The sequence below is a fragment of the Hypanus sabinus genome, chromosome 3, assembly GCF_030144855.1.
Source record: "Hypanus sabinus isolate sHypSab1 chromosome 3, sHypSab1.hap1, whole genome shotgun sequence".
NCBI lineage: Eukaryota > Metazoa > Chordata > Chondrichthyes > Myliobatiformes > Dasyatidae > Hypanus > Hypanus sabinus.
Window position 1 is genome coordinate 193,045,684 of NC_082708.1, and position 26,463 is coordinate 193,072,146.

At 52.1% G+C, this 26,463-nt stretch overlaps 1 protein-coding gene across 1 annotated transcript in view; it reads left to right on the forward strand.

The window, feature by feature from the left end:
* Window positions 1–26,463, forward strand: part of LOC132392015 (inactive carboxypeptidase-like protein X2) — a 271,814-nt gene that overhangs the window by 20,582 nt on the left and 224,769 nt on the right. Inside the window, exons 4-5 of the mRNA XM_059965914.1 lie at window positions 11,871–12,010; window positions 17,845–17,929. Of these exons, the coding sequence (XP_059821897.1) occupies window positions 11,871–12,010; window positions 17,845–17,929 (225 nt within the window). The remainder of the gene's footprint in view (window positions 1–11,870; window positions 12,011–17,844; window positions 17,930–26,463) is intronic.

Consider the following 26,463-nt stretch of genomic DNA (forward strand, 5'->3'; position numbering starts at 1 on the left):
CTCGACGCCTCCAGGCTGCCGGGACGAAGGGGCGAGGTTGGCCGGTAGCCACGTCGACGCAAAGATTGATGGTGTTGTAGATAGTGTAGGGGATTGTCGAAGATTGCAGAGAGACATTGATAGGATGCAGAAGTGGGCTGAGAAGTGGCAGATGGAGTTCAATCCGGAGAAGCCTTGCAGGGCGGGGCGACAATGGCGGGCTTCTGTGCCCCGCCGCTGGTGGTAGAAACACCACTGTTCACTGGCCTCCTCACTCCTGCCTCTGTGTTGTGTGTGCCCCCCTGCCGGGCCTGGTCTGGTCCGCTGGTGGACGAGTGGCCTGGTAATCTGACCGACGAACACCTTGGTCTCCCTCTTGGCTTTCCACAGCTCGTCTGCCTGGGCCGCCACCTTCCGGGGGTCGCTGAAATCTGCGTCGGCCAGCAGCAGATGTATGTCCTTGGGCAGTTGCTCTAGGAACGCTTGCTCGAACATGAGGCAGGGCTTGTGTCCGTCAGCCAGGGACAGCATCTCGTTCATCAATGCTGATGGCAGCCTGTCTCCCAAACCGTCCAGGTGAAGCAGGCGGGCACCCCGCTCACGCCGTGAGAGGCCAAAGGTCCCAATGAGCAGCGCCTTGAATGCTTCATATTTGCCTTCTTCCGGGGGCGACTGTATGAAATCCGCAACCTGGGCGGCCGTCTCCTGGTCAAGGTCACTCACCACGTGGTAGTAACGCGTGGAATCAGAAGATATCTGCCGAATCTGGAACTGGGCTTCTGCTTGGCTAAACCACACGTGTGGTCGCAGTGTCCAGAAAGTCGGCAGTTTCAGCGAAACTGTGTGAACAGATGAAGAGTTGGTCATCTTTGGTCCAAATCCCGTTTGGATCGTCGGGGCTACCAATGTAGCGATGTGCTACACACAGTGTTGAAATAACAACACGCAGTCAGTAAGTCGTTTCGAGACTAGTTTATTCAAACTTCGCAGCGCTGGCATTTAATCCCTAGCGCCCGCCCTCTCCGGGCAGAAATGACATCAGAGGTGCATTACCAAAGTCTCTCCCCGCACGCTGGCTATTTGTGAGCCGGTTCACCTGCGCAGAAAGTGGGTTGCCACAGTAAGAACTATTTCTGCTAGACGGAGGAGAGTGGTGGTAGAGGTGAATTGATTAGGTCTGGAATCCAAAAAGAAGCGAAGAGCTTCGAGACCGTCCAGGTGGGGGATGGAGGTATATAGGGACTGGATGTCCATGGTGAAAATAAGGCGGTGGGGGCCAGGGAACTTAAAATCATAGAAAAAATTCAAAGCGTGAGAAGTGTCACGAACATAGGTGGGAAGAGATTGAACAAGGGGGGATAAGACAGTGTCAAGGTATGCAGAAATGAGTTCAGTGGGGCAGGAGCAAGCTGAGACAATGGGTCTACCTGGACAGGCAGGTTTGTGGATCTTGGGTAGGAGGTAGAAACGGGAAGTGCGGGGTGTGGGAACTATGATGTTGGTGGCAGTGGATGGGAGATCCTCAGAGCTGATAAGGTTGGTGATGGTATGGGAGACAATGGCCTGGTGCTCCTTAGTGGGGTCATGATCAAGGGGTAAGTAAGAGGAGGTATCAGAGAGCTGTCGCTGTGCCTCGGCCAGGTAGAGGTCAGTACACCAAACAACAACAGCTTCCCCCTTATCCGCTGGTTTGATAGTGAGGTTGGGATTGGTGCGGAGGGAGCAGAGAGTAGAGCGTTCGGAAGGACTGAGGTTGGAATTGGAACAGGGTGTGGTGAAGTCGAGACAGTTGATGTCCCGTCGGCAATTAGCAATAAAGAGATGCAGAGCAGGCAGAAGACCAGAGCAGGGTGTCCATGAAGAGGAGAAGGGTTGAAGATGGGAGAAGGGGTCATCGGTGGGGGTAGGAGAGTCCTTGTCAAAGAAATAAGCTCGGAGACGGAGCCGGTGGAAGTAGAGTTCAGCGTCATGGCGTACACCGAACCCGCTGAGGTGTGGGCGAATGGGGACAAAGCTGAGGCCTTTACTGAGGACAGAGCGCTCTGCCTCAGAGAGTTGAAGGTCGGAGGGGATGGTAAAGACCCGACACGGGTGAGAGATGGGATCAGAGGGGGGAGGGAGGCTGGTAGTGTCAGTGGAGAGGGGAGGGTTGGGGTGAGAGGAAGATGGAGCCTCTGAGGGCCCAGGAGCTGAGGGAGAGGGGATTGCAGAGTGGTGGTGGGGGAAGGGAAGACGGGAGTCACAGTCGCAGCAGGTGAAGACCCGGCCTGGAGTTCAAGGCTGGAGTCGCAGTCGGTGGTTGTGCAATCGCTTTGAAGCTGTCCATGGTCGTTGGAACCCGCGGTGATGGTGCTGGCGTCTGGGCTTTGAATATGCCCTGGGTCACCTGGGGCAGCCGAGATCAACAGCCGGGGCGAATCCATGGTCGTTGGAACACGCGGTGATGATGCTGGAGTCCAGGTTTTGAATATGCCCAGGGTTTTCAATACATCCTTGTAAATCTCCTCTGCACCCTTTGGATAGTTTCCACAACCTTCCTGTAGTAAAATGATCAGAACTGAGCACAGTATTCCAAGTGGGGTCTGACCAGGGTCCTATATAGCTGTAAAATTACTTCTTGGCTCTTAAACTGAATCTTGCAGTTGATGAAGGCCAATACACCGTACGCCTTCTTAACCACAGAGTCAACCTGCGCAGCTGCTTTGAGTGTCCTATAGTCTCAGACCCCAAGATCCCTCTGATCCTCCACACTGCCAAGAGTCTTACCATTAATACTATATTCTGCCATCATATTTGACCTACCAAAATGAACGAACTCACACTTAGGGGGTTGAGCTCCATCTGCCACTTCTCAGCCCAGTTTTGCATCCTATCGATGTTCTGCTGTAACCTCTGACAGCCCTCCACACTATCCACAACACCCCCAACCTTTGTGTCATCAGCAAACTTACTAACCCATCCCTCCACTTCCTCATCCAGGTCATTTATAAAAATCACAAAGAGTAATGGTCCCAGAACAGATGTTTCTGGGACTTTCACAATAAGCCTTGCGTAGGGTACCTTATCAAATGCCTTGCTGAAATCCATATACACTACATCTACTGCTCTTCCTTCATCAATGTGTTTAGTGACATCCTTAAAAAATTCAATCAGGCTCGTAAGGCATGACCTGCCATTGACAAAGCCATGCCGACTATTCCTAATCATATCATACCTCTCCAAAGGTTCATAAATCCTGCCTCTCAGGATCTTCTCCATCAACTTGCCAACCACTGAAGTAAGACTCCCTGGTCTATAATTTCCTGGGCTATCTCTACTCCCTTTCTTGAATAATGGAACAACATCCGCAACCCTCCATTCATCCGGAACCTCTCCCGTCCCCGTTGGTGATGCAAAGATCATCACCAGAGGCTGAGCAATCTCCTCCCTCGTCTCCCATAGTAGCCTGGGGTACATCTCATCTGGTCCTGGTGACTTATCCAACTTGATGCTTCCAAAAGTTCCAGCACATCCTCTTCCTTAATATCTACATGCTCAAGCTTTTCAGTCTGTTGCAAGTCATCACTACAATGACCAAAATCCTTTTCCATAGTGAATACTGAAGTGAAGTGTTCATTAAGTACCTCTACTATTTCCTTCAGTTCCATACACACTTTCCCACTGTCACACTTGATCAGTCCTATTCTCTCACGCCTTATCCTCTCCTGGGTAAATTTCCTGGACCTGATGGAATGCACCCTCGGGTTCTGAAGGAAGTAGCTGGAGGGATTGCAGAGGCATTAACAATCTTTCAAGAATCATTAGATTCTGCCATTGTACTCCGCTATTTAAGAAGGGTGGGAGGCAGCAAAAAGGAAATATAGACCTGTTAGCCTGACATCAGTGGTTGGGAAGTTGTTGGAATAGATTGTTAGGGATGAGAATACAGGGTATCTGGTGGCATATGACAAGATAGGCCAAAGCCAGCATGGTTTCCTGAAAGGAAAATCCTGCCTGACAAACCAGCTGCAATTCTTTGAGGAAATTACAAGCAGGGTAGATAGAGGAGATGCAGCAGACGTGGTGTACTTGGATCTTCAGAAGGCCTTTGACAAGGTGCCACACATGAGGCTGCTTTGCAAGATAAGAGCCCATGGAATTACAGGGCAGTTACTAGCATGGGTGAAGCATTGGCTGATGGGCAGAAAACAGAGAGTGGGAATAAAGGGATCCTATTCTGACTGGCTGCCGGTTACCAGTGGAATTCCACAGGGTCGGTGTTGGGACCGCTGTTTTTTTACGAAGTATGTCAATGATTTGGACTACGGTATTAATGGATTTGTGGCTAAATTTGCTGAATATATAAAGATAGATGGAGGAGCGGGTAATGTTGAGGAAACAGAGAGCCTGCAGACAGACTTAGATAGTTTAGGGGAATGGGCAAAGAAGTGGCAAATGAAATACAATGTTGGAAAGTATATGGTTATGCACTGTGATGGAAGAAATAAACGGGCAGACTATTATTTAGATGAGGAGAGAATTCAGAATGCAGAGATGCAAAGGGACTTGAGAGTCCTTGTGCAAGATATCCTAAAGGTTAACCTCCAGGTTGAGTCAGTTGTAAAGAGGGCGAATCAATGTTGGCATTCATTTCTAGAAGTATAGAATATAAGAACAGGGATGTGATGTTGAGGCTCTATAAGGCACTCGTGAGACTACACTTGGAGTATTGTGAGCAGTTTTGGGCTCCTTATTTTAGAATAGATATACTGACATTGGAGAGGGTTCAGAGAAGATTCACAATGATGATTCCAGGAGTGAAAGGGTTACCATATGAGGAATGTCTGGCAGCTCTTGGGCTGTATTCCCTGGAGTTCAGAAGAATGAGGGGGGAATCTCATAGAAACATTCCAAGTGTTAAAAGCCCTGAACAGATTAGATATGGCAAAGTTATTTCCCATGATAGGGGAGTCTAAGACAAGAGGGCATGACTTCACAAGAGGACATCCTAAAGACATCCATTTAGAATCAGAGTCAGGTTTATTATCACTGGCATGTGACGTGAAAGTTGTTAACTGAGCAACAGCAGTTCAATGCAATACATAATTTAACAGAGCGAGAGAAATTAATAATAAATAAAATAAAATATAGTAAATAAACCAGTAAATTAATTACATATATTGAATAGATTTTTAAAAATGTGCAAAAAAAAACAGAAATACCGTATATTTAAAAAAGTGATGTAGTGTCTTAAGGATTCAATGTCTATTTAGGAATCAGATGGCAGAGGTGAAGAAGTGGTTCTGAATTGCTGAGTGTGTGCCTTCAGGCTTCTGTATCTCCTCCCTGATGGTAACAGTGAGAAAAGGGTGTGTCCTGGGTGCTGGAGGTCCTTAATAATGGACACTGCCTTTCTGAGACACTGTTCCCTGAAGATGTCCTGGGTACTTTGTAGGCTAGAACCCAAGATGGAGCTGACTGAGATGTGAATAAATTACATTAGTCAGAAGACAGTAAATCTGTGGGATTTGTTGTCTTGTGCAGCTGTCATTGTCATGGGTAGAGATAATTCGGTTCTTGATTAGCCAGGGCACCAAATGGTATGGGGATGGTGAATCTATGGAATTCATTACTGTCAACCCCAAGTCATTGGGCATATTTTCAACAGAGGTGTTAGGTTCTTGATCATGAGGTGTTACTGGGAGAAGGCAGGAGAGAGGTCGTGAGGAAAATGGATCAGCTATGATGGAATGGTGGTGCAGACTGCCGAGTGACCAGATTCTGCTCCTCTGCCTGGTCTAACGCCAGTACAGGTCCACGATCCCTTATCCAAAACTGTGAAATCCATAAAGCTCCGAAAACCAAAGTTTTTTTTGCCAACAGCTGAGCTCAGGATTTCTGCCAGTGCTACGTGATAGTGATGGTAAGAATTGGAGGAGATGGCAGTTGAATGCGTGGCTGAGGAGTTGGAGCAGGGGGCAGGGTTTTAGATTTTTGGACCATTGGGATCTTTCTGGGGAAGGTGGGACCTGTACAGTTTGGATGGGTTGCACCTGAACTCGAGGGGGAGCAATATCCTTGCTGGTAGGTTTGCTAGCATGGTTTGGGAGAGTTTAAACTAATTTGCAAGGGGGATGGAACCGGAGCGATAGAGCAGTGAAAGAAGAGCATGGAGTAAAGCCAGATCTAACATATAGAGAGGCTTTGAGGAAAGAGCAGCAGAATAAAGGGTGTAAAGGTAGTAAGGTAGAAGGGCTAAAGTGTGTGTACTTCAATGCAAGAAGCATCAGGAACAAAGGTGATGAACTGAGAGCTTGGATACATACATGGAATTATAGTGGCCATTACGGAGACTTGGCTGGCACCAGGGCAGGAATGGATTCTCAATATTCCTAGGTTTCAGTGCTTTAAAAGGGATAGAGAGGGGGAAAAGGGGAGGAGGGGTGGCATTACTGGTCAGGGATACTATTACAGCTACAGAAATGTAGCAGGATCCTCTTTTGAGTCAGTATGGGTGGAAGTCAGGAACAGGAAGGGAGCAGTTACTCTACTGGGGGCATTCTATAGGCCCCCTGGTAGCAGCAGAGATACGGAGGAGCAGATTGGGAGGCAGATTTTGGAAAGGTGCAAAAATAACAGGGTTGTTACCATTGGTGACTTTAACTTCCCTAATATTGATTGGCACCTGATTAGTTCCAAGGGTTTATATGGGGCAGAGTTTGTTAAGTGTGTCCAGGATAGATTCCTGTCACAGTATGTTGACAGGCCGACTAGGGGGAGTGCCATACTAGAACTAGTATTAGGTAACGAACCGGGTCAGGTCATTGATCTGTCAGTGGGTGAGCATCTGGGGGACAGTGATCACCGCTCCCTGACCTGTAGCATTATCATGGAAAAGGATAGAATCAGAGAGGACAGGAACATTTTTAATTGGGGAAGGGCAAATTATGAGGCTATAAGGCTAGAACTTGCGGGTGTGAATTGGGATGATGTTTTTGCAGGGAAATGTACTATGGACATGTGGTCAATGTTTAAGGATCTCTTGCAGGATATTAGGGATAAATTTGTCCCGGTGAGGAAGATAAAGAATGGCAGGGTGAAGAAACATGGGTGACAAGTGAAATGGAAAATCTAGTCAGGTGGAAGAAGGCAGCATACATGGGGTTTAGGAAGCAAGGATCAGATGGGTCTATTGAGGAATATAGGGTAGCAAGAAAGGAGCTTAAGAAGGGGGCATGAGAAGGCCTTGGCAAGTAGGGTAAAGGAAAACCCCAAGGCATTCTTCAATTATGTGAAGAACAAAAGGATAACAGGAGTGAAGGTAGGACCAATTAGAGATAAAAGTGGGAAGATGTGCCCGGAGGCTGTGGAAGTGAGCGAGGTCCTCAATGAATACTTCTCTTCGGTATTCACCACTGAGAGGGAACTTGATGACAGTGAGGACAATATGAGTGAGGTTGATGTTCTGGAGCATGTTGATATTAAGGGAGAGGAGATGTTGGAGTTGTTAAAATACATTAGGACAGTAAGTCCCCGGGTCCTGATGGAATATTCCCCAGGCTGCTCCACGAGGCAAGGGAAGAGATTGCTGAACCTCTGGCTAGGATATTTATGTCCTCATTGTCCACGGGAATGGTACCGGAGGATTGGAGGGAGGCGAATGTTGTCCTCTTGTTCAAAAAAGGTAGTAGGGATGGTCCAGGTAATTATAGACCAGTGAGCCTTACGTCTGTGGTGGGAAAGCTGTTGGAAAAGATTCTTAGAGATAGGATCTATGGGCATTTAGAGAATCATGGTCTGATCAGGGACAGTCAGCATGGCTTTGTGAAGGGCAGATCATGCCTAACAAGCCTGATAGAGTTCTTTGAGGAGGTGACCAGGCATATAGATGAGGGTAGTGCAGTGGATGTGATCTACATGGATTTTAGTAAGGCATTTGACAAGGTTCCACACGGTAGGCTTATTCAGAAAGTCAGAAGACATGAGATCCAGGGATGTTTGGCCAGGTGGATTCAGAATTGGCTTGCCTGCAGAAGGCAGAGGGTCATGGTGGAGGGAGTACATTCAGATTGGAGGGTTGTGACTAGTGGTGTCCCACAAGGATCTGTTCTGGGACCTCTACTTTTTGTGATTTTTATTAACGACCTGGATGTGGGGGTAGAAGGGTGGGTTGGCAAGTTTGCAGATGACACAAAGGTTGGTGGTGTTGTAGATAGTGTAGAGGATTGTGGAAGATTGCAGAGAGACATTGATAGGATGCAGCAGTGGGCTGAGAAGTGGCAGATGGAGTTCAATCCAGAGAAGTGTGAGGTGGTACACTTTGGAAGGACAAACTCCAAGGCAGAGTACAAAGTAAATGACAGGATACTTGTTAGTGTGGAGGAGCAGAGAGATCTGGGGGTACATGTCCACAGATCCCTGAAAGTTGCCTCACAGGTAGATAGGGTAGTTAAGAAAGCTTATGGGGCATTAGCTTTCATAAGTTGAGGGATAGAGTTTAAGAGACGCGATGTAATGATGCAGCTCTATAAAACTCTAGTTAGGCCACACTTGGAGTACTGTATCCAGTCTGGTCACCTCAGTATAGGAAGGATGTGGAAGCATTGGAAAGGGTACAGAGGAGATTTACCAGGATGCTGCCTGGTTTAGAGAGTATGGATTATGATCAGAGATTAAGGGAGCTAGGGCTTTACTCTTTAGAGAGAAGGAGGATGAGAGGAGACATGATAGAGGTGTACAAGATATTAAGAGGAATAGACAGTGGACAGCCAGCGCCTCTTCCCCAGGGCACCACTGCTCAGTACAAGAGGACATGGCTTTAAGGTAAGGGGAGGGAAGTTCAAGGGGGATATTAGAGGAAGGTTTTTCACTCAGAGAGTGGTTGGTGTGTGGAATGCACTGCCTGAGTCAATGGTGGAGGCAGATACACTAGTGAAGTTTAAGAGACTACTAGACAGGTATATGGAGGAATTTAAGATGGGGGGTTATATGGGAAGCAGGGTTTGAGGGTCGGCACAACATTGTGGGCCGAAGGGCCTGTACTGTGCTGTACTATTCTATGTTACTCAGGTGTGACGTGGCAGCACTAGAATAGACGCCGCCAGACGTCAGTTGTGGTTTGGTGCTCGTACTGGTTACAAGCACATTTGCTGTTCGCTGGTATTTTGTGTTCACTGTTGACTTTGTGTTTAATTTCAAATGTCAAAAAGAGCTGCAGATACCCCTATGGGTAACAATGAGAAAAAGAGAAGGAAGCATCTATCATTATCAATATTGTAGAAAGTGGAGTTATTGCAGAAGCTTGATCGTGGTGTGTCTGTGCTGCGTCTTACTGAAGAATATGGTGTTGGAACTACCACTGTATATGATTTACAGAAACAGAAAGACAAGTTACTGAAGTTTTATACTGGCAGTGACATTTATTCCAATAAGTCATTTGCCATGTGTTTGATTCGGTTCGTTTGAAGTTATATATTTTTATGTTTTATTGAATGTTTTGGTTGGAAATATTTTTTTTCTTGTCATTATTTCCTAAACAATACAGTATAACAACTATTTATATAGCATTTACATAGTATTAGGTACTATAAGTAATCTAGAGATGATTTAAAGTATACGGGAGGATGTGCGTAGGTCTGGAGCTCCGCTGGGTCCTGAAGTCCACCCGCACTGAGACAGGTCAGATAAGCGACTTGAGCAAATGTGCTGTTTGGTAACTGCGGGGGGTCCGGGAACCAATAAGAAGGAATTCTGAAATCCGAAATGCAACTGGCCCCAAGGATTTTGGATAAGAGATTGTGGACCTATATTATTAAGGTGTCTTTGTTTCGAAGAGTTATCGATGGAGGAACTCATCCAGAGTAAGCTGCGTGCTCTTTTTATTGACTGTAAACGAACAAAGTCAGCTCAGACACCGAACCTGCTTTCATAGTGCATCCTCCAAATCATTTTCATTGTAACATTCATGATGACGGTCAATATCTGCAAAGTCTTTGTAGTTGCTAACTTGCTGAAGTGGTGGAATCGTTTTGATTTCACTCTTGTCATTTCTGCCATCTCCAAGCCTGTAGTGAGCTAAACAGTTCTTTCAAACCTGCAACTATTTTCATGAATCTCAGTTTTTTGTATTTTCTCTCCATTTAGAAAATAGTCAACCCTTTTACTTCTACCAAAGTGCATGACCACACACTTCCTGATCCTGTACTCCATCTGCCATTTCTTTGCCCATTCTCCTAATCTGTCTCAGCCCTTCTGTAACCTCCCTGCTTCCTCAACAATACCTATCTTTGCATCACCTACTAACGACCACAAAGCGGTCAATTCCGTCATCCTGGAGTATAATGTGAAAAGAAGCGATAAGTCAAGGGAGTCCCAGCAATTCACTCGATTAGTTTTTGTACTTTGAGAGTTGTCCCAATTGACTGATTGCCGAACTAACCAGAATATAACACGTCATATACTATAGAGAGAGGAATAACAACCAAGTTCAGAAACATGATAGCGGAGGAGAAGAAACTGTTTCTAGAACATTCAGTGTGCATCTCTCCATGGGCTCTGTCTCCTCACTAAGACTGCAGGCGCAATGAGGCCCAGTGGGAAAGTCGACTGGACCAATCCTGCGAATGGACAGCTGTCTTGTGAGGGACATTGGGGCAGGCAGGGCTTAGGCCGTCTGACAGAATGTTTGTTTGGAACTCATTAGGTCTGAAGAGTCTCAAAGGATGGGTGTGGGCGGGGGGGGGGGGTAGTTAGTTGGCAACATCTCCTCTAGGGGGAGAATAATTGCAACATAGAGACCAGGAGGTCCTGGAGAAGTGAGATGTTACTGAGGCAGCAGGAAGCCAGAGTGAGTTTAAAGTCTGATTGTAAAACTGAGGGGCATTTGATGGGACTGGGGACTCTTCACCAATGTAGAACTGAATTCATGTGGTAGAGAGAGAGAGGGGTGGAGGAGGGTTGGGGGCTGTACAGTGGGAGAGGGTGGAGGAGGGAGAGGTTTGAGAGAGGGTAAGAGAAAGAGGGGATGAGTGGGTGGATGCAGGGGAGAGGGAGAAGGTTGACAGAGGGGGTTGAGGGAGGGTTGAGGGAAAGGAGGTAGGATTGAGGGAGAGAGACAGGATTGAGGGTGTGGGTTAAGGGAATGGGTTGGCAGGGAATAGGGTTGATGGAGAGGGGTTGTGGACTGAGAGAGATGAGGTTTCAGTGATGGTTGAGGGAGGGAAAAGGAAGGGGAGAGGGTGAAGAGAGGGAGAAGATTGAGGGAAGGGTGAGGAGTGGGTGGATGGAGGGGAGAGGGAGAAGGTTGACGGGGAGGGAGGGGGAGGTGATTGAGGGAAAGGAGGTAGGGTTGAGGGAGGGGGAGAGGATTGAGGGTGTGGGTTGAGGGAATGGGTTGACTGAGAGGATAGGATTGATGGAAAGGGGAAGAGGGCTGAAGGAGGAGGAGAGGTTTGAGTGAGGGTTGAGAGAGAGGGGAGAGCATTGAAGGAGGGGTAAGAGTGGTGAGGAAGGAGGAGAGGTTTGAGGAAGAGGGCTGAGTGAACAGTCAGAAAGGGGTGAGGTAGTGGGGTGAGTGAGGGGGAGAGGGTTGAGGGAGTGGAGGGTTGAGGGGTGTGGGAGAGATAGAGATGGGATGGAGATGGGGGTGAATAGAGAGAGGGTGGGAGGAGGGGGAGAGACGGAAGAGGCTGATGGGGAGAGGTAGGAAAGTGGTGGATGGAGGAGGAGACAGGGACAGAGATGGGTAGTAATGGAGGAGACAGTGAGAGAGAGATGGATAGACGTGAGGGTGGGAGATGTGCAGACAGGCAGTGGATGCACAGTCTGAGACAGAGAGACACAGTGTGACTGTCGGGGATAGACATGAGCGTGGGAGGAGGCTGGGTGGCATTGAGGCCCTGCTTGTGTTCCAGGCTGGGATCTATGAGGAGGATTATTACGATGGAGCTTGGTGTGCTGCTCACAAGGACACGGAGCAGTGGCTGCAGCTCGATGCCCGGAGGCTGATCAAGTTCACTGGAGTCGTCACCCAGGGCCGGAATTCGATCTGGAGGTGAGACAATCCATCTTCCCACATCTACCCCACCTCCATCTCCCTCATCCACCCCCATTTCACACCCCATCTCCATCTCCCCACATTCACCCCCATTTCACACCCCATCTCCATCTCCCCACATTCACCCCCATTTCACACCCCACCTCCATCTCCCCACATTCACCCCCATTTCACACCCCACCTCCATCTCCCCACATCCACCCCCATTTCACACCCCACCTCCATCTCCCCACATTCACCCCCATTTCACACCCCACCTCCATCTCCCCACATTCACCCCCATTTCACACCCCACCTCCATCTCCCCACATTCACCCCCATTTCACACCCCATCTCCATCTCCCCACATCCACCCCCATTTCACACCCCACCTCCATCTCCCTCATTCACCCCCATTTCACACCCCACCTCCATCTCCCCACATCCACCCCCATTTCACACTACACCTCCATCTTCCCACATTCACCCCCATTTCACACCCCACCTCCATCTCCCCACATTCACCCCCATTTCACACCCCACCTCCATCTCCCCACATTCACCCCCATTTCACACCCCACCTCCATCTCCCCACATTCACCCCCATTTCACACCCCACCTCCATCTCCCTCATCCACCCCCATTTCACACCCCACCTCCATCTCCCCACATTCACCCCCATTTCACACCCCATCTCCATCTCCCCACATTCACCCCCATTTCACACCCCACCTCCATCTCCCCACATTCACCCCCATTTCACACCCCACCTCCATCTCCCTCATCCACCCCCATTTCACACCCCACCTCCATCTCCCCACATTCACCCCCATTTCACACCCCACCTCCATCTCCCCACATCCACCCCCATTTCACACTACACTCCATCTTCCCACATTCACCCCCACCTCCATTTCCCCACATCTACCCCCAACTCACCACCCCCACCTCCATCTCCCCACATTCACCCCCATTTCACACCCCATCTCCATCTCCCCACATTCACCCCCATTTCACACCCCATCTCCATCTCCCCACATCCACCCCCATTTCACACCCCACCTCCATCTCCCCACATTCACCCCCATTTCACACCCCACCTCCATCTCCCCACATTCACCCCCATTTCACACCCCACCTCCATCTCCCCACATTCACCCCCATTTCACACCCCACCTCCATCTCCCCACATCCACCCCCATTTCACACCCCACCTCCATCTCCCCACATCCACCCCCATTTCACACCCCACCTCCATCTTCCCACATTCACCCCCACCTCCATTTCCCCACATCTACCCCACCTCCATCTTCCACATCTACCCCATCTCACCACCCCCACTTCCATCTCCCCACATCTACCCCCATTACACCACCTCTCTGCCTCTATCACCCCCACATGAACCCCCATCTCCCCCTTGCCTCTGTCACCCCCCTCCCCCCCACCCATCTCTGACTGTCACCTCTACATCTAACCCCCAGCCACATTCATAGAAAAGTACACCCATTCAGCACACCTAGTCCATGCTGAACTATTTCAAAAGCCAACTCCCGTCGACCTGCACTGGGACCATAGCCCTACTATCCATGTGCCTATCAAAAGTTCGCTTAAATGTTGAAATTGAGCTTGCATGCACCACTTGTGCGAGAAGCTCATTCCACGCTCTCGTGACCCTCTGAAAGCAGAAGTTTCCCTTAAACTTTTCACCTTTCACCCTTAATCCATGATTGTAGCCCTACCCAACCTTAGTGGAAAAAATGTTGCTTGCACTTACCCTATCTGCTCCTCTCATAATCTTGTATATGGCAATCAAATTTCCTTCAATGTTATAAAAAATACAGTCCTTGCCTATTCAATCTTTCCTAATAACTCCGGTCCTCCAGACCCGACAACATCCCTGTAAATTCTCTCTGCATTCCTTCAACCTTGTTTCCATCTTTCCTGTAGGTAGATGACCGAATCTGCAGACAATATTCCAAATCAGGCCTCGCCAACACCTTATACAATTTCAACATAAAATCCCATCTCCAGTACTTAATATTTTGATTTTTGAAGGCCAATGTGTCAAAAGCTTTCTTCACGACCCTAGCGGACTGTGATGCTACAGTCAATGAATTATGGGCCTGTGTTCCTAGATCCCTTTGTTCCACCACACACTCAGTGCCCCACCCTTCACTGTGTGAGACTGGTTGGTCCTCAGACTTGTTTCCAGCTGGTCCAGATCCTTTTGATTCCTCACTGTCCACAAAACCCCCAATCTTCGTGACATCACACAAATTTGCCAATCCAGTTAACCGTATTATCATCCAGATCATTGACACAGACGACAAACAATAACAGACCCAGCACCAATCCATGTAGCACTCCCCTAGTCACTGGTGTCCAGCAAGAGAGGCAACCATCTACTACTACTCTCTGGCTTCTCCCACAAAGCCGATGTCTAATCCAATTTACTAGCTCATCTTGAATGCCAAGTGACTGAACCTTCTTGACCAACCTCCCATGCGAAACCTTGTCAAAGGCCTTGTTAAAGTCCATGTAGACAACATCCACTGCCTTGCCTTCATCCACTTTCCTTGTAACTTCCTCAAGATACTCTATGATTGGTTAGGCATCCCTGTCACCCCCACATCACCCCCCCCCCAGATCTCCACACACCCATCTCTGACTCACTTCCTCCACATCTCTCCAGTCCCTTCCCCACTTCCATGTCTACCTCCTTCGTCCTTCTGTCTACACTTGACCCACAGAGTGTTCCCATTCCCTCCACAACTGGCTGGGTTTTGCGGAGAGGTGGGGGAGGGTGGAATTGGGATGAGGAGTAGTTCAGAGGACAGGGTCAGATCACCTGAATTGGATGGGTACCAATATCCTCATGGGCAAGTTGGTGAGAGCTGTTCGGGAGGGCAAAACTAATTTGGCAGGGGGGTAGGATTTGTGTGATAGTGCTGAGGATGGGGTAGTTGGTTTAGAAAAAGTCAAAGTATAGTGAGACTCCTCACAAGGAGGGACTGATGATGGGGCAAAATTGCAGTCAACAGGATGAGTTGCAACACAAAACGGTGGGCAAAATTGAAAAGGGTGAATACAGAACTGAACGTGTTACATTTGTATGCATACTGTGTACAGAGTAAGGTAGATGAACACAGCACAGTTACAGATTGGCATGTTTGATGTTGTAGGCATCATTGAATCATAGCTGAAAGAAGATTATAGCTGGGAGGTTAATGTTAAGGATATACATTGTATTGAAAGGACAGGCAGAGGGGGTGGTGTGGCTCTGTTGGTAACAAATTAAATAATTTGAAAGAGGTGGCATAGGATTGGGAGATGTAGAATTGTTGTAGGTAGAGCTAAGGAACTTCAAGGTTAAAAAGATCCTGATGGGAGATATATACAGACCTCCAAACAATAGTTAAAATGTGGACAACACGCTGGGGGAACTCAGCAGGTCTGGCAGCATCTGTGGAAACAAGCAGTCAAAGTTTCCGGCCAAGACCCTTCGTCAGGACTGAAGAGGGAGGGGGCAGGGGCCCTATAAAGAAGATGGGGGAGGGTGGGTAGGAGAAGGCTGGTAGGTACCAGGTGAAAAACCAATCAGAGGAAAGATCAAGGGGTAGGGGAGGGGATGGGCAGGAAAGGTGAAGAAGGAATGTAAGGGGAAAGCACTGTGTAGTAGAAGGAGGCTGAATCGTGAGGGAGGTGATAGGCAGCTGGAGGAGGAGGCAGAGTGAAACTGGGATGGGGGAAGGGAGAGGGAGGGAATTACCAGAAGTTGGAGAATTCAATGTTCATGCCAAAAGGGTTTGACTCTTTTTCTAAACCAACTACCCCATCCTCAGCACTATCAAACAAATCCTACCCCCCCCTGCCAAATTAGTTTTGCCCTCCTGAACAGCTCTCACCAACTTGCCCAAAAGGGTTTGGCATGAACATCAAATTCTCCAATTTCCGATAATTCCCTCCCTCTCCCTTCCCCCATCCCAGTTTCACTCTGCCTCCTCTTCCAGCTGCCTATCACCTCTCACGATTCTGTCTTCTTCTACTACCCACAGTGCTTTCCCCTTACATTCCTTCTTCACCTCTCCTGCCTATCGCCTCCCCTGCCCCACCCCTTGATCTTTCCTCTGATTGGTTTTTCACCAGGCACCTTCCCCCCCCCCCCCCACCTTCTTTATATGGCCCCTGCCCCCTCCTCCTTCAGTCCTGACGAAGGGTCTCGGCTGGAAACGTTGACTGATCGTTTCCACGGATGCTGCCCAACCTGCTGAGTTCCTCCAGCGTGTTGTACGTATTGCTTTGACCACAGCATCTGCAGTGTACTTTTGAGTTAAAATAGAGGATACAAGTTACAACAGGAGGTAGAAAAGGCAATGTTGCGATATTTAAAGGGAATTTCATTATGCAGATAGAGTGGGAAAATCAGGATCACAAGAGAGATAAATTGTAGAATGCTTACAAGATGGATTTTTAGACCAACTTGTGGTTGAGCTGACTAGGGGAATGGCAATTCTGGATTGGGTGTTGTGCAACGACCAGATTTAATTAGGGAGCTAAAGAGAAAGGAACCCTGAGGAGGCAGGATTCACTCTGCAACTTGAGAGGGAGAAGCTAAAGTCAGATGTATCAGTATTAACATGGAATAAAGGGAATTACAGAGGGATAAGTAAAAAGCTTGATAGAGGTGAACAATATAATGAGAGGCATTAATCGAGTGGATAGTCAGAGGCTTTTTCCCAGGGCTGGAATGGCTAACACGAGTGTTCGCAGTTTTAAGGTGCTGGGGAGTACATACAGAGAGGATGTCAGAGATATGTTTTTACACAGAGAGTGATGAGTGCATGGAATGGTCTGCTGGCAGTGGTGCTGGAGGTGGAAACGATGGGGAGACTCCTGGACAGCTACATGAAGCTTAGAAAAATACAGGGCTATTGGTAACCCTAGATAGTTCTAAAGTAAGGACATGTTTGGCACAGCTTTGAGGGCAGAAGGGCCTGTATTGTGCTGTGGGTTTCCTTCAGTAACATCATCTAACAGCATCGTGAGAGAGAGAGACCATTCGGACAAGGGCTTTCCCCCTGGTCTCCCTTCTGGGAGGCTGTCGAAGTAATGATCTTTCAAGAATAAGAAGAGTCAGTGGATGTTATGTACAAGGTGCCACATGGTACTAACAGGAAACATTCCAGCATGGATAAAGAGTGGCTGATGGGCAGGTCCCGGCTGGCTGCCAGTGACTAGTGGTGTTCCTCAGGTGTCTGAGTTGGGACGATTCGTGCTATGTTATACGTCAATGACTGAATCGATGGCTTTGTGGCCACAATTGTGGATGATATGAAGATAAGTGGAGGGGCAGGTAGTGATGAGAAAGTAAAGAGGCTACAGAAGGATTTAGATTAGGAGAATGGGCAAAGAAATGACGGATGGATTGGAGTGTCGAGGAGTGTGTGGTCATGCACTTTGGCAACAGAAGTTAAAGGGTTGACTATTTTATAAATTAAGTCTTAGTGAGGAAGCTGAGGCTTTATAAGGCATTGGTCTGGGAAGGGATGAGGGTGAGGGATGGGGAAAAAGAGGCAGTGAGGGCAGGATTGCTGACTGCCCTCATTCCCTCCACAGTTGGGTGGGAGAGAGGAAAGGGAAATGGTAGAGTTGAGGGGAGGGTGGGGGGTGAGGTGGGGGAGTGGTGGGAGAGGAGGGGGCAGGAAGGGGTGTGCGTGGGGGAAGGCTATGTCTGAGGGTGGGTCTGTGGGGATGAGGTGGATGAGGATGGTGGAGTGAGGGAGGAGTGACAGGGTTAGGAGGGATGAAGGTGTGGGGGGTGAGGGTGCTGACTGTCTTTGTTTGCCCCACAGTTGGGACTGGGTCACTTCCTACAAACTGCTCTTCAGTAATGACACCTACAGTTGGACAGTCCACCACAACGGCAGCACTGACACCGTGAGTCTTCCCTCCCTCCCTCCGTCTCCCTTCTCTCTCCCTCTCTCCCCTCTCCATCACACTCTCCTCTCCCCTCTCAATCCCTTCCACTCTCCCTCCTGCCCACCTCTATCCCTCTTCCACTCTCCCTCCTGCCCACCTCTATCCCACTCTCCCTCCTGCCCACCTCTATCCCTCTTCCACTCTCCCTCCTGCCCACCTCTATCCCTCTTCCACTCTCCCTCCTGCCCACCTCTATCTCTCTTCCACTCTCCCTCCTGCCCACCTCTCTCTCTCTTCCACTCTCCCTCCTGCCCACCTCTATCTCTCTTCCACTCTCCCTCCTGCCCACCTCTATCCCACTCTCCCTCCTGCCCACCTCTATCCCTCTTCCACTCTCCCTCCTGCCCACCTCTATCCCTCTTCCACTCTCCCTCCTGCCCACCTCTCTCTCTCTTCCACTCTCCCTCCTGCCCACCTCTATCTCTCTTCCACTCTCCCTCCTGCCCACCTCTATCCCACTCTCCCTCCTGCCCACCTCTATCCCTCTTCCACTCTCCCTCCTGCCCACCTCTATCCCTCTTCCACTCTCCCTCCTGCCCACCTCTATCCCTCTTCCACTCTCCCTCCTGCCCACCTCTATCCCTCTTCCACTCTCCCTCCTGCCCACCTCTATCTCTCTTCCACTCTCCCTCCTGCCCACCTCTATCTCTCTTCCACTCTCCCTCCTGCCCACCTCTATCCCTCTTCCACTCTCCCTCCTGCCCACCTCTATCTCTCTTCCACTCTCCCTCCTGCCCAACTCTATCCCACTCTCCCTCTTGCCCACCTCTATCCCTCTTCCGCTCTCCCTCCTGCCCACCTCTATCCCTCTTCCACTCTCCCTCCTGCCCACCTCTATCCCTCTTCCACTATCCCTCCTGCCCACCTCTATCTCTCTTCCACTCTCCCTCCTGCCCACCTCTATCTCTCTTCCACTCTCCCTCCTGCCCACCTCTATCCCTCTTCCACTCTCCCTCCTGCCCACCTCTATCCCTCTTCCACTCTCCCTCCTGCCCACCTCTATCTCTCTTCCACTCTCCCTCCTGCCCACCTCTATCCCACTCTCCCTCTTGCCCACCTCTATCCCTCTTCCACTCTCCCTCCTGCCCACCTCTATCCCTCTTCCACTCTCCCTCCTGCCCACCTCTATCCCTCTTCCACTCTCCCTCCTGCCCACCTCTATCTCTCTTCCACTCTCCCTCCTGCCCACCTCTATCCCACTCTCCCTCCTGCCCACCTCTATCCCTCTTCCACTCTCCCTCCTGCCCACCTCTATCTCTCTTCCACTCTCCCTCCTGCCCACCTCTCTCTCTCTTCCACTCTCCCTCCTGCCCACCTCTATCTCTCTTCCACTCTCCCTCCTGCCCACCTCTATCCCACTCTCCCTCCTGCCCACCTCTATCCCTCTTCCACTCTCCCTCCTGCCCACCTCTATCCCTCTTCCACTCTCCCTCCTGCCCACCTCTATCTCTCTTCCACTCTCCCTCCTGCCCACCTCTATCCCACTCTCCCTCTTGCCCACCTCTATCCCTCTTCCACTCTCCCTCCTGCCCACCTCTATCCCTCTTCCACTCTCCCTCCTGCCCACCTCTATCCCTCTTCCACTCTCCCTCCTGCCCACCTCTATCCCACTCTCCCTCCTGCCCACCTCTATCCCTCTTCCACTCTCCCTCCTGCCCACCTCTATCACTCTTCCACTCTCCCTCCTGCCCACCTCTATCCCTCTTCCACTCTCCCTCCTGCCCACCTCTATCTCTCTTCCACTCTCCCTCCTGCCCACCTCTATCCCACTCTCCCTCCTGCCCACCTCTATCCCTCTTCCACTCTCCCTCCTGCCCACCTCTATCTCTCTTCCACTCTCCCTACTGCCCACCTCTATCCCACTCTCCCTCCTGCCCACCTCTATCCCTCTTCCACTCTCCCTCCTGCCCACCTCTATCCCTCTTCCACTCTCCCTCCTGACAACCTCTATCTCTCTTCCACTCTCCCTCCTGCCCACCTCTATCCCACTCTCCCTCTTGCCCACCTCTATCCCTCTTCCACTCTCCCTCCTGCCCACCTCTATCCCTCTTCCACTCTCCCTCCTGCCCACCTCTATCCCTCTTCCACTCTCCCTCCTGCCCACCTCTATCTCTCTTCCACTCTCCCTCCTGCCCACCTCTATCTCTCTTCCACTCTCCCTCCTGCCCACCTCTATCCCTCTTCCACTCTCCCTCCTGCCCACCTCTATCTCTCTTCCACTCTCCCTCCTGCCCACCTCTATCCCACTCTCCCTCTTGCCCACCTCTATCCCTCTTCCACTCTCCCTCATGCCCACCTCTATCGCTCTTCCACTCTCCCTCCTGCCCACCTCTATCCCTCTTCCACTCTCCCTCCTGCCCACCTCTATCTCTCTTCCACTCTCCCTCCTGCCCACCTCTATCTCTCTTCCACACTCCCTCCTGCCCACCTCTATCCCTCTTCCACTCTCCCTCCTGCCCACCTCTATCCCTCTTCCACTCTCCCTCCTGCCCACCTCTATCTCTCTTCCACTCTCCCTCCTGCCCACCTCTATCCCACTCTCCCTCTTGCCCACCTCTATCCCTCTTCCACTCTCCCTCCTGCCCACCTCTATCCCTCTTCCACTCCCTCCTGCCCACCTCTATCCCTCATCCACTCTCCCTCCTGCCCACCTCTATCTCTCTTCCTCTCTCCCTCCTGCCCACCTCTATCCCTCTTCCACTCTCCCTCCTGCCCACCTCTATCTCTCTTCCTCTCTCCCTCCTGCCCACCTCTATCCCTCTTCCACTCTCCCTCCTGCCCACCTCTATCCCTCTTCCACTCTCCCTCCTGCCCACCTCTATCCCTCTTCCACTCTCCCTCCTGCCCACCTCTATCCCTCTTCCACTCTCCCTACTGCCCACCTCTATCCCACTCTCCCTCCTGCCCACCTCTATCACTCTTCCACTCTCCCTCCTGCCCACCTCTATCCCTCTTCCACTCTCCCTCCTGCCCACCTCTATCTCTCTTCCACTCTCCCTCCTGCCCACCTCTATCCCACTCTCCCTCTTGCCCACCTCTATCCCTCTTCCACTCTCCCTCCTGCCCACCTCTATCCCTCTTCCACTCTCCCTCCTGCCCACCTCTATCCCTCTTCCACTCTCCCTCCTGCCCACCTCTATCTCTCTTCCTCTCTCCCTCCTGCCCACCTCTATCCCTCTTCCACTCTCCCTCCTGCCCACCTCTATCCCTCTTCCACTCTCCCTCCTGCCCACCTCTATCCGTCTTCCACTCTCCCTCCTGCCCACCTCTATCCCTCTTCCACTCTCCCTCCTGCCCACCTCTATCCCTCTTCCACTCTCCCTCCTGCCCACCTCTATCTCTCTTCCACTCTCCCTCCTGCCCACCTCTATCCCTCTTCCACTCTCCCTCCTGCCCACCTCTATCCCCCACTCTCCCTCCTGCCCACCTCTATCTCTCTTCCACTCTCCCTCCTGCCCACCTCTATCTCTCTTCCACTCTCCCTCCTGCCCACCTCTATCTCTCTTCCACTCTCCCTCCTGCCCACCTCTATCTCTCTTCCACTCTCCCTCCTGCCCACCTCTATCTCTCTTCCACTCTCCCTCCTGCCCACCTCTATCTCTCTTCCACTCTCCCTCCTGCCCACCTCTCTCTCTTCCACTCTCCCTCCTGCCCACCTCTATCTCTCTTCCACTCTCCCTCCTGCCCACCTCTATCCCACTCTCCCTCCTGCCCACCTCTATCCCTCTTCCACTCTCCCTCCTGCCCACCTCTATCCCTCTTCCACTCTCCCTCCTGCCCACCTCTATCCCTCTTCCACTCTCCCTCCTGCCCACCTCTATCTCTCTTCCACTCTCCCTCCTGCCCACCTCTATCCCACTCTCCCTCTTGCCCACCTCTATCCCTCTTCCACTCTCCCTCCTGCCCACCTCTATCCCTCTTCGACTCTCCCTCCTGCCCACCTCTATCCCTCTTCCACTCTCCCTCCTGCCCACCTCTATCTCTCTTCCTCTCTCCCTCCTGCCCACCTCTATCCCTCTTCCACACTCCCTCCTGCCCACCTCTATCCCTCTTCCACTCTCCCTCCTGCCCACCTCTATCCCTCTTCCACTCTCCCTCCTGCCCACCTCTATCCCTCTTCCACTCTCCCTCCTGCCCACCTCTATCCCTCTTCCACTCTCCCTCCTGCCCACCTCTATCTCTCTTCCACTCTCCCTCCTGCCCACCTCTATCCCTCTTCCACTCTCCCTCCTGCCCACCTCTATCCCCCACTCTCCCTCCTGCCCACCTCTATCTCTCTTCCACTCTCCCTCCTGCCCACCTCTATCTCTCTTCCACTCTCCCTCCTGCCCACCTCTATCTCTCTTCCACTCTCCCTCCTGCCCACCTCTATCTCTCTTCCACTCTCCCTCCTGCCCACCTCTATCTCTCTTCCACTCTCCCTCCTGCCCACCTCTATCTCTCTTCCACTCTCCCTCCTGCCCACCTCTCTCTCTTCCACTCTCCCTCCTGCCCACCTCTATCTCTCTTCCACTCTCCCTCCTGCCCACCTCTATCCCACTCTCCCTCCTGCCCACCTCTATCCCTCTTCCACTCTCCCTCCTGCCCACTTCTATCTCTCTTCCACTCTCCCTCCTGCCCACCTCTATCCCTCTTTCACTCTCCCTCCTGCCCACTTCTATCCCTCTTCCACTCTCCCTCCTGCCCACCTCTATCTCTCTTCCACTCTCCCTCCTGCCCACCTCTATCTCTCTTCCACTCTCCCTCCTGCCCACCTCTATCCACTCTCCCTCTTGCCCACCTCTATCCCTCTTCCACTCTCCCTCCTGCCCACCTCTATCCCTCTTCCACTCTCCCTCCTGCCCACCTCTATCCCTCTTCCACTCTCCCTCCTGCCCACCTCTATCCCACTCTCCCTCCTGCCCACCTCTATCCCTCTTCCACTCTCCCTCCTGCCCACCTCTATCACTCTTCCACTCTCCCTCCTGCCCACCTCTATCCCTCTTCCACTCTCCCTCCTGCCCACCTCTATCCCACTCTCCCTGCTGCCCACCTCTACCCTCTTCCACTCTCCCTCCTGCCCACCTCTATCTCTCTTCCACTCTCCCTACTGCCCACCTCTATCCCACTCTCCCTCCTGCCTACCTCTATCCCTCTTCCACTCTCCTCCTGCCCACCTCTATCCCTCTTCCACTCTCCCTCCTGCCCACCTCTATCCCTCTTCCACTCTCCCTCCTGCCCACCTCTATCTCTCTTCCACTCTCCCTCCTGCCCACCTCTATCTCTCTTCCACTCTCCCTCCTGCCCACCTCTATCCCTCTTCCACTCTCCCTCCTGCCCACCTCTATCCCTCTTCCACTCTCCCTCCTGCCCACCTCTATCTCTCTTCCACTCTCCCTCCTGCCCACCTCTATCCCACTCTCCCTCTTGCCCACCTCTATCCCTCTTCCACTCTCCCTCCTGCCCACCTCTATCCCTCTTCCACTCTCCCTCCTGCCCACCTCTATCCCTCTTCCACTCTCCCTCCTGCCCACCTCTATCTCTCTTCCTCTCTCCCTCCTGCCCACCTCTATCCCTCTTCCACTCTCCCTCCTGCCCACCTCTATCCCTCTTCCACTCTCCCTCCTGCCCACCTCTATCCCTCTTCCACTCTCCCTCCTGCCCACCTCTATCCCTCTTCCACTCTCCCTCCTGCCCACCTCTATCCCTCTGCCACTCTCCCTCCTGCCCACCTCTATCTCTCTTCCACTCTCCCTCCTGCCCACCTCTATCCCTCTTCCACTCTCCCTCCTGCCCACCTCTATCCCCCACCCTGCCCACCTCTATCTCTCTTCCACTCTCCCTCCTGCCCACCTCTATCACTCTTCCACTCTCCCTCCTGCCCACCTCTATCCCTCTTCCACTCTCCCTCCTGCCCACCTCTATCTCTCTTCCACTCTCCCTCCTGCCCACCTCTATCCCACTCTCCCTCCTGCCCACCTCTATCCCTCTTCCACTCTCCCTCCTGCCCACCTCTATCCCTCTTCCACTCTCCCTCCTGCCCACCTCTATCTCTCTTCCACTCTCCCTCCTGCCCACCTCTATCCCACTCTCCCTCTTGCCCACCTCTATCCCTCTTCCACTCTCCCTCCTGCCCACCTCTATCCCCCACTCTCCCTCCTCCCCACCTCTATCTCTCTTCCACTCTCCCTCCTGCCCACCTCTATCACTCTTCCACTCTCCCTCCTGCCCACCTCTATCCCTCTTCCACTCTCCCTCCTGCCCACCTCTATCTCCCTTCCACTCTCCCTCCTGCCCACCTCTATCCCACTCTCCCTCCTGCCCACCACTATCCCTCTTCCACTCTCCCTCCTGCCCACCTCTATCCCTCTTCCACTCTCCCTCCTGCCCACCTCTATCTCTCTTCCACTCTCCCTCCTGCCCACCTCTATCCCACTCTCCCTCCTGCCCACCTCTATCCCTCTTCCACTCTCCCTCCTGCCCACCTCTATCCCTCTTCCACTCTCCCTCCTGCCCACCTCTATCTCTCTTCCTCTCTCCCTCCTGCCCACCTCTATCCCTCTTCCACACTCCCTCCTGCCCACCTCTATCCCTCTTCCACTCTCCCTCCTGCCCACCTCTATCCCTCTTCCACTCTCCCTCCTGCCCACCTCTATCCCTCTTCCACTCTCCCTCCTGCCCACCTCTATCCCTCTTCCACTCTCCCTCCTGCCCACCTCTATCTCTCTTCCACTCTCCCTCCTGCCCACCTCTATTCCTCTTCCACTCTCCCTCCTGCCCACCTCTATCCCCCACTCTCCCTCCTGCCCACCTCTATCTCTCTTCCACTCTCCCTCCTGCCCACCTCTATCTCTCTTCCACTCTCCCTCCTGCCCACCTCTATCTCTCTTCCACTCTGCCTCCTGCCCACCTCTATCTCTCTTCCACTCTCCCTCCTGCCCACCTCTATCTCTCTTCCACTCTCCCTCCTGCCCACCTCTATCCCACTCTCCCTCCTGCCCACCTCTATCCCTCTTCCACTCTCCCTCCTGCCCACCTCTATCCCTCTTCCACTCTCCCTCCTGCCCACCTCTATCCCTCTTCCACTCTCCCTCCTGCCCACCTCTATCTCTCTTCCACTCTCCCTCCTGCCCACCTCTATCCCACTCTCCCTCTGCCCACCTCTATCCCTCTTCCACTCTCCCTCCTGCCCACCTCTATCCCTCTTCGACTCTCCCTCCTGCCCACCTCTATCCCTCTTCCACTCTCCCTCCTGCCCACCTCTATCTCTCTTCCTCTCTCCCTCCTGCCCACCTCTATCCCTCTTCCACACTCCCTCCTGCCCACCTCTATCCCTCTTCCACTCTCCCTCCTGCCCACCTCTATCCCTCTTCCACTCTCCCTCCTGCCCACCTCTATCCCTCTTCCACTCTCCCTCCTGCCGACCTCTATCCCTCTTCCACTCTCCCTCCTGCCCACCTCTATCTCTCTTCCACTCTCCCTCCTGCCCACCTCTATCCCTCTTCCACTCTCCCTCCTGCCCACCTCTATCCCCCACTCTCCCTCCTGCCCACCTCTATCTCTCTTCCACTCTCCCTCCTGCCCACCTCTATCCCTCTTCCACTCTCCCTCCTGCCCACCTCTATCCCCCACTCTCCCTCCTGCCCACCTCTATCCCTCTTCCACTCTCCCTCCTGCCCACCTCTATCCCTCTTCCACTCTCCCTCCTGCCCACCTCTATCCCTCTTCCACTCTCCCTCCTGCCCACCTCTATCCCTCTTCCACTCTCCCTACTGCCCACCTCTATCCCCACTCTCCCTCCTGCCCACCTCTATCACTCTTCCACTCTCCCTCCTGCCCACCTCTATCCCTCTTCCACTCTCCCTCCTGCCCACCTCTATCTCTCTTCCACTCTCCCTCCTGCCCACCTCTATCCCACTCTCCCTCTTGCCCACCTCTATCCCTCTTCCACTCTCCCTCCTGCCCACCTCTATCCCTCTTCCACTCTCCCTCCTGCCCACCTCTATCCCTCTTCCACTCTCCCTCCTGCCCACCTCTATCTCTCTTCCTCTCTCCCTCCTGCCCACCTCTATCCCTCTTCCACTCTCCCTCCTGCCCACCTCTATCCCTCTTCCACTCTCCCTCCTGCCCACCTCTATCCCTCTTCCACTCTCCCTCCTGCCCACCTCTATCCCTCTTCCACTCTCCCTCCTGCCCACCTCTATCCCTCTTCCACTCTCCCTCCTGCCCACCTCTATCTCTCTTCCACTCTCCCTCCTGCCCACCTCTATCCTCTTCCACTCTCCCTCCTGCCCACCTCTATCCCCCACTCTCCCTCCTGCCCACCTCCATCTCTCTTCCACTCTCCCTCCTGCCCACCTCTATCTCTCTTCCACTCTCCCTCCTGCCCACCTCTATCTCTCTTCCACTCTCCCTCCTGCCCACCTCTATCTCTCTTCCACTCTCCCTCCTGCCCACCTCTATCTCTCTTCCACTCTCCCTCCTGCCCACCTCTATCTCTCTTCCACTCTCCC